At 43.7% G+C, this 13,566-nt stretch overlaps 1 protein-coding gene across 2 annotated transcripts in view; it reads left to right on the top strand.

Annotated features, from left to right (window-relative positions):
* Nucleotides 1–10,832, top strand: part of PLEK (pleckstrin) — a 32,423-nt gene extending 21,591 nt beyond the window's left edge. For both annotated transcript variants that reach the window (XM_013996094.2, XM_021087425.1), the window contains 4 exons: nt 564–668; nt 6,178–6,261; nt 7,603–7,672; nt 9,102–10,832. In XM_013996094.2, the coding sequence (XP_013851548.1) occupies nt 564–668; nt 6,178–6,261; nt 7,603–7,672; nt 9,102–9,238 (396 nt within the window). In that variant the 3' untranslated portion in view covers nt 9,239–10,832. The remainder of the gene's footprint in view (nt 1–563; nt 669–6,177; nt 6,262–7,602; nt 7,673–9,101) is intronic.

Genomic DNA, 13,566 nt, shown 5'->3' with positions numbered 1-13,566 from the left:
GATCTAAAAATACCCAGCACAGTGGCTTCTCTTCCTCTGTGTGATTCATCGCCCTCTTATAGCTGAGCAAGTCCCTGTTCCTTCCTGACCTCAGAGGATGTGCCGGACATGTGCTCTGGGTCTTCTCAAAGTAGAGGAACTGAGGGCAAGGTCATCACAGAGACTGTGCTGCATGCACAGTGTCTTATAAATGAGCCAACTCTGCTTTCAGAGGTGTGACCATGAGGTCCCAAGAGAAGGAAGCCTTTGAATGAAGAAATGTGCTGAGCTAGACTTTGAATATAGCTTGGGGAACTCAAGAAAATGGAAGGATATTGACAAGATCGTACCTGAGTGGAGACAAGAGAGCATCTAGCAAGAAGAAATAAGCATCTAGAAACAAGAATAGTGGGAGGGGGAATGAGCTAATCAAGGACAACCTTTAAAGTTCAGGTTAGGACATGAACCATAAGGGGAAGGAGAAGGTGCCTACCCCAGTGGCTGGGTGGGGGGAGATGGATATGGTATAAGTAGCAATTTGCCTAAGACGGGGAAAAGACACCTGCTCTTTGGTCTCCCAATAGCCGGACAGTGGGTTCTTCTGTGAAGATAATTCCAGTGATGACGATGTGATTCTGAAAGAAGAATTCAGAGGGGTCATTATCAAGCAGGGATGTTTGCTGAAGCAGGTAAGTGGCCATGACTCTTGCCCCCCTTACCAGGTACTTTATATCTGAATTACCAAGTGGTACTTTGTTTGTATGGCCAATAGGCAATTAGAAAATTAAATGGACTGAGTGAAAGATAGACAAATATCTAGGTAGTTGATCAAAGTGGCATGAGGCTGAGAGGACAGAGGCAGGAGGGGCAGAAGATGCACCTGGAAATAGGGGAATTCCTCTTTTATCAGTGTTTCAGGAAAAATGTTGATCTTTTCATTGGCTGGAAGATATTGATCAGCTGAGAGATGCCATGCAAAAGACCCAGATGCTTCCTAGTGAAAGTCCTTCCATTTTTTGGCCTATTCCTCTTCCCTGAAAAATAGTCAGGAAATAGGAAAAGGCCATACCCAGGTCAACTGTGCAGGAGCAACAGCAGACAAAGGTCAAATCCAGTCAGAAGGTATAGGCTCAGTCATTATTAGGTGTACCAGGTACCGGCCACTGTCAGTCTGGGAAGAGGGGCTGGGGTGAGCTGAAGAGGTCTAGTTAGTTATCAGGTGCCCACGCACAGGGTGCCAAGACATAAGAGAACACAAGGGCTGGGGCTGAGTGAAGAAGCCAGAGCCAGCACCTAGTAGTGGAAGAAGTAACAAGAAAACATGGGCATATTCAGGGTGAAACAACTGATACTAGCATATGTTGTCATAGAAGCCAAAGCTGCATTATAAGGCCAAGGTCTTGCCCTTGAGGCTATTCTGTGAGCTGTCTTAAAGGCACTGCTCAGTATATATCAGAGAGAATCTGGTTGCTGTAAGGATATTTCTGTTGCCATGGGACTGAGAGATTTGACTAATCTCGTAATAGGAACCTGACCTTCCAGAGTGAAGAAGGAAGAATGAAATTTGAGCATATATTTAAACTTCAAAAGGAGGACTTTGGGCTGGCTGAGATTCAATATAGATAGGGATTTTGAGTTTCACTAAGGGGAGTGGGGGCATCAGTATGGAAAACTTACCTTAACATCAGGTTTTGAGAGAACACTGTCCTAAGAAATAATACAGCCACGATTTAGAAAGAATTCACAAACTATTCTAATAACTTTTATGACAGGCTGCTCACTGACTAGATAAAAGAATAAGCATAGGAGCAGGGCCAGCCTTACATAAGGAAGGCTCTGTCAGTGGCCTGTAGGCAGAGTTCACCCATCACTACCTTCCTCATGGGTTCGGACAAACATTCCCATATTCCTGACTCTTTGATTCCAGGTGCTGAAAGGTGGCTGTTAAGACAGGAGTAGCTTGGGAGGGAATTTCATTATTTTCTTATTTTGTTTATCTCTTCTGTCATTCTACGTAATTATCAGCCATGAATGACTTAGTTTTTGAGTTAGTTGATCTGACAAGCCTTAGTTTAGAGTGGAATCTTGAGAACATGGAACCTGAAGGTGGAAAAGGGGTAGACAAAGTCTGGGCTGGACTGGAGTCATGTCTGGGCAAAGGGCCCAGTGGAGTGGGCTGGATGGGCATGAGGATGTGTTGAAGATTATGGGAACGAGAAGTAGGCTTGCTTCCCAGTTTTCCTTCCCCTTCCTTTATGTGACCTTTGATAGGTACAGTTTAGCTTTAGATCACCTAGTAAGTGCATGTTTTAGTTTGCCACAGATCTGTTAAATTTGTTCCCCAGGCCAATCAAATCAGAGTCCCTGGATTTTACAGGTCCCCAAGAGATTCTGATATGTGGTCAATGTTAAGAGTCACAGAGCTAACCATTTTCTTAAAAATTAATTTAACACTGTCTAGTCCTATAAACCTCCTTTTAACATTAAGAAGACACGAAATCTTTGTTCATTCTAGAATTGTGTTCTTTTTTCAATAGTTTCCCTTCTCACTTTTTAAAAACCTCTTCTACTTGAATTGACAGCCCCTTTTAATGTTTCCAATCTCTTATGTCAGTGATTTATCATCCTGGTTCATATCAGAATCATCTGAGAAATTTTTTAAAAATCTCCTCTTTAAATACCATAAAACTACCCCCCCCCCGTGTCTACTGTTGGGAGTTGGCCAAGCTTAACCTGCACAGGAGGCTTATCTTGAAAAAGGACACCTGTGCTCCACCCCTCACAGGTGAGAAGTAGCTGTATCCAACTGGAGGTCAGTCTCCTCCAGCCCCAATCCTCCCTCCTACCCTCATCCCTGAGGAAATAATTCTACTTGAGGGTTGTAGCAAGTTTGAGGATGAATGACATTGGATTCTATTCAATATAATCTTTTTTATATAATTTGTTCTGTTTCAACCATGAATAAAAGACTGGGTTTCTCAACCACATGTAGATTATTTGATGAAGAGGGCCATGTTATGTGTGTTTCTCATATCTGCTGCAGAGTTGTTCATCTGTAATAGGCAATATAAATTTTACAGTGAATTAAATTGAATATAAGGTGTACCCGTTCCTCAGTATCCACAGAGGACTGATTCCAGGACCCGCCATGGATACCAAAATCTGTAGATGCTCAAGTTCCCTTTATAAAATGGCGTATTGCATAGATGACATTGACAGAACAGCAAGAGTTCTTGGAAACCCCAAGCATGCGTGCATTCCTTAAAATGCCTCAGGAAAATGCTCATGCAGTGGAAGATAACTCTTCTTTGTGTTACACTGTGATGCCAATGAGGGCTTAAGGATAATGTGGTTGGCCAGAGTTGGCTGATTTCACATCCTCCTGTACCTTCCTCTCCCATTGGCTCAAGAGTCCTTGACAGTCATACAGTGATTGTTAAGAGAACGTGACTTGTGTATCTGTAGATCAGGAGGAAATAGTGTGGGACAAAAACTTTAGCATCCTCAGCCTCTGGGCAACATCAGCTAAGGCAAAGAGCAGGAACTCATAATGAGGATTTTAGAAGTTGATACTTTACAAAAGCTATTCTGTATAGGGTATTATAAATAGAAATACCCTCTGTTCTTCCATATGACTCTACAGTGTTCCTGGCTCCATCCTTCTGACAAGGAAAAGGTTCTTGGAGATGAGAGCTTTGACCAAGTGCCCTTCCAAATATCTTAGACACATTCTTGAAAGCTGTCACTAAACTCCTCTGATCTGGCATTATAATGGAGGCCCTGTTTGCTAAAATCACAACGTTTCATTCTTTCTATACAAGCACGGTGAAAACTTTTGGAAAATTTGTTTATGTGCCTCTTAATATGTGGAGCTTCAGAAATAAATAATATTCTTCATGTTGGCAAGCTAGAAATTATATATTTTCTAAAATAATTTTTTGGGGGGTTCCAGAGTTGAATTTACTGTGGGAAATCAGAGAATCAGGTTTAACATAACTATTTAAACAACTATTGTAAGCTAATTGAAATAACTGAGTAATTCAAGGCAATTCCAAACAGATATAAAGTGTGTTGGGCAGCAGAGTAACAAAAACGAAAAAGACTCAAATCTTGCCTCAAGACCAACAGTCTAGACAACGTCAATGTTTCATGCTATCGGGAAAGACCCATTCTTTCTCACCATGTCAATCACAGCAACTGTTGCTTTCTATTTCCAAAGTTGCTCTTTCTTGCTGGTCCCTAATCATTGTATGCTGGGATTATTGCAATCATTTCTTAATGACCTTCTTTTTAGTTTATTGTCTTTCCCCTGGTTTATCTTTAACCTAACCAGCTGGTCCACCCTGTATGTTCTCACCATAGTAACCTTCCTAAAATGTCATTGTAATCTTTTCGCCTCTGATTCAAAAGCCATCAGTGACAACGACCTCCATGGTTTTTTTTGTTTTTTTTGTTTTTTTCTTTTTAGGGCCACACTCACAGCATAGGGAAATTCCCAGGCTAAGGGTCCAATCTGAGCTACAGCTGCCAGCCTACACCACAGCCACAGCAATGCAGGATCCGAGCCACGTCTGTGACCTACACCACAGCTCATGGTGACGCCGGATCCTTAACCCACTAAGCAAGGCCAGGAATCGACCCCACATCCTAATGGATACTAGTCAAATTCATTTCTGCTGAGCTGCAATGGAACTCACACAACCTCCATGTTGTGTTTTTACTGTCTCCTTCCACTTTTCCAAGCTTACTTCTGCTCTTCCTCATGAACCCTGCCTTCTAGCCAGACTGGTCTTACTCAGGCAGTGTCTGAAAATGCCTTGGACACTCCCACTACTGCTCTTTGGTTGTCATTGGTCTTCCCACCCACCTCTTGCTCACTCTGTGTGTCCCACGTGGAAAAGTGTAGGTCTTATGGGGCTCTCTGTGACATCCCAAACCTGGTTATGTCTCCTTCATTTAAATCCTACTAGGCGCAGAGGAAACGAATCCTACTAGGAACTATGAGGATGCAGGTTTGATCCCTGGCCTCGCTCAGTGGGTTAAGGATCTGGCATTTCCGTGAGCTGTGGTGTAGGTTGCAGATGTGGTTTGGACCTGGCATTGCTGTGGCTCTGGCGTAGGTTGGCAGCTGTAGCTTCGATTAGACCCCTAGCCCGGGAGCCTCCATATGCCTCAAGTGTGGCCCTACAAAGCAATAAATAAAAATTCTTTGAAAGTAGGACCTACTATATAGCACACAAGAAACTATAATCAATATCATGTAATAACCTGTAACAGAAAGCGTGTACACTTATAAGTGAATCACTTTGCTGTACAGCAGAAATTATCACAACATTGTAAGTCAACTATACTTCAATACAACTTTAAAAAGTGAAAAAAGAAAAGAATCTAAAAAGCATATATATATGTTTATAACTGAATCACTTTGCTGTACACCTGAAACTAACACTGGACATCAACTATATTTCAATATAAAATTTAAAAACCTCGAAACCGACAACAAAAAAGTTCTCCTGAGGCACAGCAGGTTAAGGATCCAGAATTGTCACTGCAGTGGCTTAGGTTGCCCTTGTGGCGTGGGTTTGATCCCTGGCCTGGGAACTTCTACATGCCTCAGGTGCAGCCAAAAAAAAAAAAAAAAAAAAAACCCACCAATAATAAACAATAAATTTTAAAAAACTCACTTGAAATCCATAACTATACAAATTATTTGATTTGGACATTTGCTATTTTATATTTTTATAAAAGTTGTAAACTCTTTGAAGAGCAGGGCCATGTCTTAAATCTCTTTATAGTCCCCACATTGGCTAACATAGGTTGTGTACATAGAACTGTCTCAAATAATGCTAAAGCTGTGTGACAATCTTAGAAATAATTTATTTATTTTTATTTTTTTTAATTTATTTTTTTCCCACTGTACAGCAAGGGGATCAAGTTATCCTTACATGTATACATTTCCCCCCCCACCCTTTTAGAAATAATTTAATCCATAATTTAATAGCATCCAAAGTGTTCACGGACTCCAGTGCTGTCCTTATGACAAAGACTTGGGCCATGACCTGGTTTCTCCTAAAGTTAGTATTTCATCTGTCTTTCTTCCTTTTGTTCAATTCAACATGGCTTGTCTTGAAGGTACCATGTGTACAGAGTGATGCTAAGGACTCATCCTTCTTTTTTCTCTGTTGATCCTGGATGCAGGGGCACAGGAGGAAGAACTGGAAAGTGCGGAAGTTCATTCTGAGAGAAGACCCTGCGTATCTGCACTACTATGACCCTGCCGGGGTGAGATGTTGTGCTTGATAGATCCATTCCCTAGAAGCCTTCACCGCACGTGGGCACTGGGCTTCCCGTCGGCTCTGTGGAAGCCCCTTTCCTCGTCACCCTCCCACTTCTTTTCCTCCCTCCTTCCTCCATCTTTTCCTACCCCTTCTTATTGCAAAGATCGAAGCGCTTAGGCTTCGAGGCCAGCAGAATCTTGGGAATGGAAGAAAATACCACTCTATGATCATTTATTTGGTCAACTCACTGTAATTTTTTTTTTTCAATTTGCTCCAGTCTGATGTTTTCAGAGGAACTCAACCAGTCCAAGGCTTTGCTCTTGGTTTAAGATACAAAAAAGTGGTAATTCCTCTTCTTGGCCAAGTTGGATGAGAGAATGGTTTAAGTCCAGACACTTGGGCTCTTGAGGGTTTTCTTTTTTTTTCTTTTTTTTCTTTTTCTTTTTTGTCTTTTTGTCTTTTTAGGGCTGCACCTGCAGCATATGGTGGTTCCCAGGCTAGAGAACTGGAACTCTAGCTACCTATGCCACACAGGTGGAGCTACCTATGCCATGGCAATGCCAGATCCTTAACCCACTGAGCGAGGCCAGGGATCGAACCCGCAACCTCATAGTCAGATTCGTTTCTTCTGCACCACAACGGGAACTCTTGGGTTCTTTTTTTTTTTTTTCTTTTTTCTTTTTTTTTTTGTCTTTTTGCTATTTCTTGGGCCGTTCCTGTGGCATATGGAGGTTCCCAGGCTAGTGGTCGAATCAGAGCTGTAGCCACAGGCCTACACCAGAGCCACAGCAACACGGGATCCGAGCCGCGTCTGCAACCTACACCACAGCTCATGGCAACACTGGATCCTTAACCCACTGAGCAAGGTCAGGGACCGAACCCTCAACCTCATGGTTCCTAGTCGGATTCGTTAACCACTGTGCCACGACGGGAACTCCCTTGGATTCTTGATTATTAGAGCCAGGTCTGCCTGAGTTGGGTCCTTTGCCTCTGCTAGTAGTGCTGGGCTCTGTGATTCCCTCTTGCGAGGTTTTTCTCCTGTGTCAGTTGCCTGGAGCCCAAAGGCTCTGGAAATGGAAGAGAAAAGGGTGATGGCTCAGCCTCACCACCTCTCCTGCCACTTTCTTCCAGAGGTGCAGAAGCTCGGATTGACTCATGTCTCCCCATCTAGCCCCCTTGCCCCGCAGGTGAAAAGGAGAAGGGTTCCTTTAATCTCCTGCTCTTATCTACTTGGGGGGCCCTGATCTACACCAGAGTGAGTCTGTGTGGCTTTTGCACCAAGGAGATAAGATCTATCTGTACATTGTACTTCGGAAACTTAAAGAAGGACTCCTCTCTCTTTTAGGGGGAAGATCCCCTGGGAGCGATTCACTTGAGAGGCTGTGTGGTGACCTCAGTGGAGAGCAACACAGATGGTAAGAATGGATTTTTGTGGGAAAGAGCTGTGTCGACCCAGGCTCCCTTCCCGCATCTGGACATCCTGACAGCACTCCCTCACCCACTCACGCACTCACTCAGACATAGATGAATTTACTGTCTGAAAACTCTGGAGAGACCCAGAGCTATTTTCTCCCACCTGCTTCTCTGGCTTTCTGGGCTCTGGGTGGTTGGAGTGGTTTTGTGGCAGTCTCGAATAAATCCTAGCACAAGGCTGAGAAAAATCTATCACCTCAGATGGCTGAGATGGGGAGAATGGCCATGCATTCCTGAAAGAGGACTCTTGGCAGATCTGGAAATCTCCCACAACAAAAGGAACATTTGTGCCCTGGGCAGTGTGAGGTGCCAGAAGTGCTCCTGGGTTGTAGATGGGTCCTGGCTTGTTAGTTAGTGGCACAACTGTGGGTGAGTTGCCTAACAAATCTGGGTTTTAGTTCCTCTTCGAGAATGGCGGAGTCACAGGAACTGACCCCTGGGTCCTGATTGTAAGCCCAAGACTCGGTGACGGAATAATCCTGTCAGTGTAGACTGACTTCTCGGGTGTAGGGATGAGCTGTGTCAGCGGGAAGATGCAGTTTGGACATCCAGGCCCTGGTTTCTCCTGTCATTTGGGGTTTGTGATGTTATAGAGGCTGACAGGAAAACACTGCAGGAGTAAAAGCCTGGATTTTTACTATTCCTGCATCGGCTCATTCCCCTCTCCCTGGACAGTCATTCTTTAGTGTTGGGATGGGGAGTGTGCTGCCTTTTGATGTGAGATGGATGTTTTAAGTCTTGTCACAGTATTGGCTAGTTTGCTACCTTCCAGTCTTTCAAAAGAGACTCTCACTTAGCCCTTGTTAATTTGCTAAAAACCAGTTCAGGCTGTCCTGGAGATACTGGTGGTGCCTTCGTGGTTTTTTGTTTTGTTTTGTTTTGTTTTGTTTTAATTTTTGGTGGTGCTCATGGCATGTGAAAGTTCCCGGGCCAGCGGTGACAATGTCAGATCCTTAACCCACTGCTCCACAAGGGAACCCTGCATCTTTTTTTTTTTTAATATATTAAGGTCAGCTCTTGGTTTATTTTATGAGCAGGGGAAAGTTACCCACTAGACACTATTACAGAATTTTTGTTCAACATTATTTGTACAAAAGCGAGAAATTTGGTTTCCATATAAACTATAAAAGAAAAATCTTTCTCCTTTCGGGTTTTACATTCCCGCTACATACCTGCTTATATAAGCACTATATATATATAATCATACAGTGAATGTTTATGATCATATAGTGATGGTAAGCTTGAAAATCATGCTGCACTTAATTCTTAGAACACTTGAGAAATGGGGATTTCACAGCTTGCAGAAGGAGGGTGAGCTGGGTGTCCTTTCGGGGGCCCTTGTGGGCTGTCATTCACTTCCTCTCTCACCAGGCAGGAGGAGTGAGGAAGAGAACCTCTTTGAGATCATCACGGCCGATGAAGTGCACTACTTCTTGCAAGCGGCCAACCCCAAGGAGCGCACTGAGTGGATCAAAGCCATCCAGGTGGCCTCCCGGACGGGGAAGTGAGGACATGCCTGCAGCTCGGCACCTGCCTCCCAGGGAACCACATGGATAAGCTCAATCCAGGACCAGGCTACTTCTGTGACAGATCCCACGAGAAAGGGCCCAGGGGTGGGACATTGTCATCTGCAGGGGGTCCTGGAGGTAACTAACCCTGTGGTGTGTGATATTCGCCTGCACTGACCACATGGCTCGCTCAAGCCTCTCTGCCATCCTCTGTGTCCCCCAGGCAGACATGACAAGCTGTGTGGCCTGGGACACTGTTTACCTGCTCCAAGTCTCCGGTTCCTCCTCTGGAAAATGAAAGCGTTGAACTAGGAGAGCCCTGAGGTCCTCCCTTGCTTCAAACCCCAAAGCCTCTCGATTCTCATACCCATGGCAGTGCAGCCGGTGTCCCTCGGTGCTCAGGTTTTGACCTTGCCCTTCAGAACTGGAAGCAACTCTTCCCTTTGAAACCATTGCCCCTCTGTCTTAAGAGTGCTAAGGAGCAAACCTCTGTGGTTCCCCTCTGTTTCCTTCCCTCGATATTGGCCACGAGATCACACATCAGTGTCAAGGACAAGTCTCGTCTTCCTTTCTTGCGCTACCCAGAAACTCCCTGAGAGCCAGCTCCCCAGTGGTGGCTTTTAGCTTGAAGCCTTGTGGCTACAGTCTGAAAAGTTCTGAGAAAAACATCTGAGGAAGTCAGGAGTTGCCCAAGCCCTCTCCACCCACAGAAGCTGCCCAGAGCAGGTGTGTCCTGCTCCCACTGGAGGCTGGTCTGGCAAGGGGCTACGTTTGACCCCTTCCAGATCATTTCTCTTTTTTTCCCCCTAATTATGACTAGGAACTCCAAATCTGCAAGATTCTGTTTCATTTGAGGGTTTATAGAAAAAAGTGGCTGGATGGGTTTTCTCTACGGGGTCTCTCCGTGGGTGAGGGGGCTGGGCAACTCCTTGGCTGATGCCCTCCTCCCCCAGCTCCAGCGGGTGGAGGAGCTGGACCCCAGGCCGGCTGATGGGATGATGGGTTTGTACAAAGATGGATTTGACTTGCACCTACACAATGTGTGGTGGTGGCCAACACACTGTGCTGTACCTTAGTCACTGATATTGGGGTTGAGCCTGAGTTTTAAGCATGTGCTGTTGCAGCTCCTGCTTCACCTCTGAAGGGCCTCACAAACCCATCATCAACCAGGGGGATCTGACCAAATCAAAGGAGGTACCACCTTCCAATGTTTATCCCTGCCCACGTACTAGTGATTTGAAACCAAAATGGAGAAAGAAACCAGGTATGTGGGTGAAGGTATATTTTCCAACTTCAGAAGTTTAATTTTAAGGCCGTAGTGAGGAAAGGGGAGTAGAAAATTCTTCCTGATTGTATCGGCTCCTCTCTTCCCTTTCCCCCCAAATTCCACACAACCTCCTTCGGGCTCTTCCTACCCCCAGATTCTTTTCTCAGTGGCCAGGAGGTTCAAGGGGTAAAAGACCACCTTTTCTCTGATTCTTTAGTAAATCATCTTAGAACATGCACCGTAGTTTTCCCACATTCAGTGTTAAATGTATTTATTCATGTGGCATCACTGTTAAGTTTTGAAATAAATATTTACCTTGTTGATGTCTTTTTGGTGTGTGACTCTGATGTTTCCCTGCTCTTCATGACTCTCCTTCTCTACTCCCACTTTCACTCTCTGAGGATAACACCATCTGTCTTCTCTCAAGTCATTCCAATGACTTTATGGTTTTTTTTTTTTTTTTTTTAAAACCAAAGTCAGTGTGTTCCAGGGAGCAAGAATCTGGAACATTAAATCTGGGGAAAATAAAGATCAGGTTTATGGAACAGGAAGATATAGGGACAACATATCTTCCTAGTCCCTAAACTTTTAACGGTATCTTTTAAATTTATGAGACCCTGATTATGATGTTTAGCCAAGCAAAAAGTCCATAAGTGGCCATTATCTCTTAAGAATGCAAAAAGTGATTTACATTAGGGGGAAATAAGTCTCCCGCTGAAAGGCTGCTAAGTATGGTTGAGGAGGGTGTGCACTGCTCAGCTCCAGGAGGCATTATTCACACCATAGTCTAGGTGACCAGCACTCCCTGGGATTTGCATTACGCAGTCTGCACATTTGTACATTGTGGTCTGAATAGAATTCAAAGCATCATTGTGGCTTCTAACAGGGGCAATTGATTCTTCCTGGTGGAACAAAGGTGTCACTTGCCAAAACAGGTCTTAAAGTATAGGTATAGATAGTATGTCTGAACCTCTTTGGCTTAGAAATCATTCTCCGGTGGTTTCAGCATAGTAATAAGCAAACCTACCTGGGTCTGGGCCCCTGAGTGACAGACATGGCCCTCCGTGAGGTGGATGAAAGAACGTACAAATGGTCAATTCCATTTAAAGAACATTAGAAGCTGGGGGCGGGGGGGAAGCTACTTGGCATTTACCAGGATCCAATTAAGAGTGAGGAAAAAAAATAAACAGTGAAAGAATTATTTATGGGAGAATTAGGAATGTATATGTAAAGGAGGGAAAGGCTTCTTGCATCATACGATTGACAGCAAGTGAGAAAAAGCATGAAATCTGAAAAAATCTAACCCTCTTTTGGGGAAAAAAAGCAGAAGGGGTCTTGTGAGCTGAGAATCTTACACACAGGAGGAGAAAGAACACTACTACTTTGAGGAAAGCTGTTAAGTGTCTTTTGTGGACACACATGGACACACATACAGACAGTGGTTATGCTTCTACCAACAGGGATGATTTTCAAAAGCGGAATAAGGAACTTGCTTCTTTTAAAAGAAGAGTTTCCCAGTATGTGTTGATAGACATTAGAGAAAGCTAAATAGAGCATCCACATCATTTCCTGTGGATTTCAGGCGAAGCCTACTATGAACAAACCCTCCCCCACCCCCGGCTGTCACCCCATGTTACACTTAGGGTGAAAAAAAACTGTAAAGGAATTATTTAAGATTTCAGGGTACATTTTGTGTTCTGTTCTGAACCAGGGGTTTCAGAACTGCATCAGGTGTCAACCCCATGTTCACTGCAGCCCTATTTACACTAGGTATGGGAGCAACCTAAGTGCCTGTCAAAGGATGAATGGATAAAGAAGCTGTGTTATAGTATACATATATACAATGAAATACTACTCAATCATAAAAAGAGTGAGATTTTGACATTTATGACAATATGGATAGACATTAATGGTATTATGTTGATTGAAATTATGCATAGACAAATACTGTATGATTTCATTCATATGTGGAATCTAAAACACACACACACAAACGAACAAACAGAATGAAACACAAACACACTTATATACGGGGATCGGATTAGCAGATTAGTGGTTACTAGAGGGGGAAGGGATGGGGGATGGGAGAAATGGGTGAAGGGGGTCAACGCTCTGGTCATGAATGGCAACTAGACTGTGGTGATGACTCTAATGTCTACAGATGTTGAATTATAGTGCTCTACTTCTGAAACTTCTATGAACAAAACAAAACTACACAGGGTGGATTAGAGGATGAGGAACAGGTGGAGGAAACAGAAAGGTGGAAGAAGCTTGGTTACGAAAATAAACTCCACTTGAAATGATGGCCCTCAGTGATTCTGGCTCAGCTTCAAGGCAAGGACAATTTAGATGTCACTGGAGGAGAGAAATGAGGATGAGAAGAAAGAGTTTAAGACGCCACATTTGCTGATGGATTTGGTTGAGCTGCATTGCATTTCGGGGAAAGATGCACATGGATATTTCTGAGGAGGTTGTGTGATACAGTGAGAAGTGCAATTATCCTGGAGCCTGGGATCTGGGTTTGAAAGCCAGATGACTTACTATGACTTACTGGGTTTACAACACATCTGAGTATCAGCTTCTTTATCCTTAAAATGAGAATCACAACATTGCCTTCATAGGACAGTTATTAGAACCCAGTGAAAGAATATAATGTCCCCTGGCACATATGGGCATGGCAGCAAATCCTAGTGTCCTTCCTTCTGACCCCTCTACCATAGAAGCCATTCTTGGTAATCCAGGTTTTCAAGACCTGTAACAATAGCTTTCAACTTTTAATCTATATCAGAGCAGCTTATAGAATTCATTCTCTGAGCCTCAATGTCAGGATTCTGATTTCCTAAGTGTCCAGGGGGTTACATAGGCTTGCAGGTCCACTTTTTAACAAAGACATTATGGGTAATTTTAATCAACATTCAAGTTAAAAACTACCAGTAAGGTACTTGAATCCCACTTCTTCTTGTGTAGACATTGAAGCACTAGCCTAGATTTGAAGAACTTTCAAGAACTGGTCCCTACTCACCTTTCCTAACTAATGACTCCTTTGCTGCTTCTGCCACTC

This window comes from Sus scrofa, chromosome 3, assembly GCF_000003025.6.
Source record: "Sus scrofa isolate TJ Tabasco breed Duroc chromosome 3, Sscrofa11.1, whole genome shotgun sequence".
Taxonomy (NCBI): Eukaryota; Metazoa; Chordata; class Mammalia; order Artiodactyla; family Suidae; genus Sus; species Sus scrofa.
The sequence above is the reverse complement of the archived record's forward strand: the minus strand, read 5'-3'. Positions and strand labels throughout refer to the sequence as shown.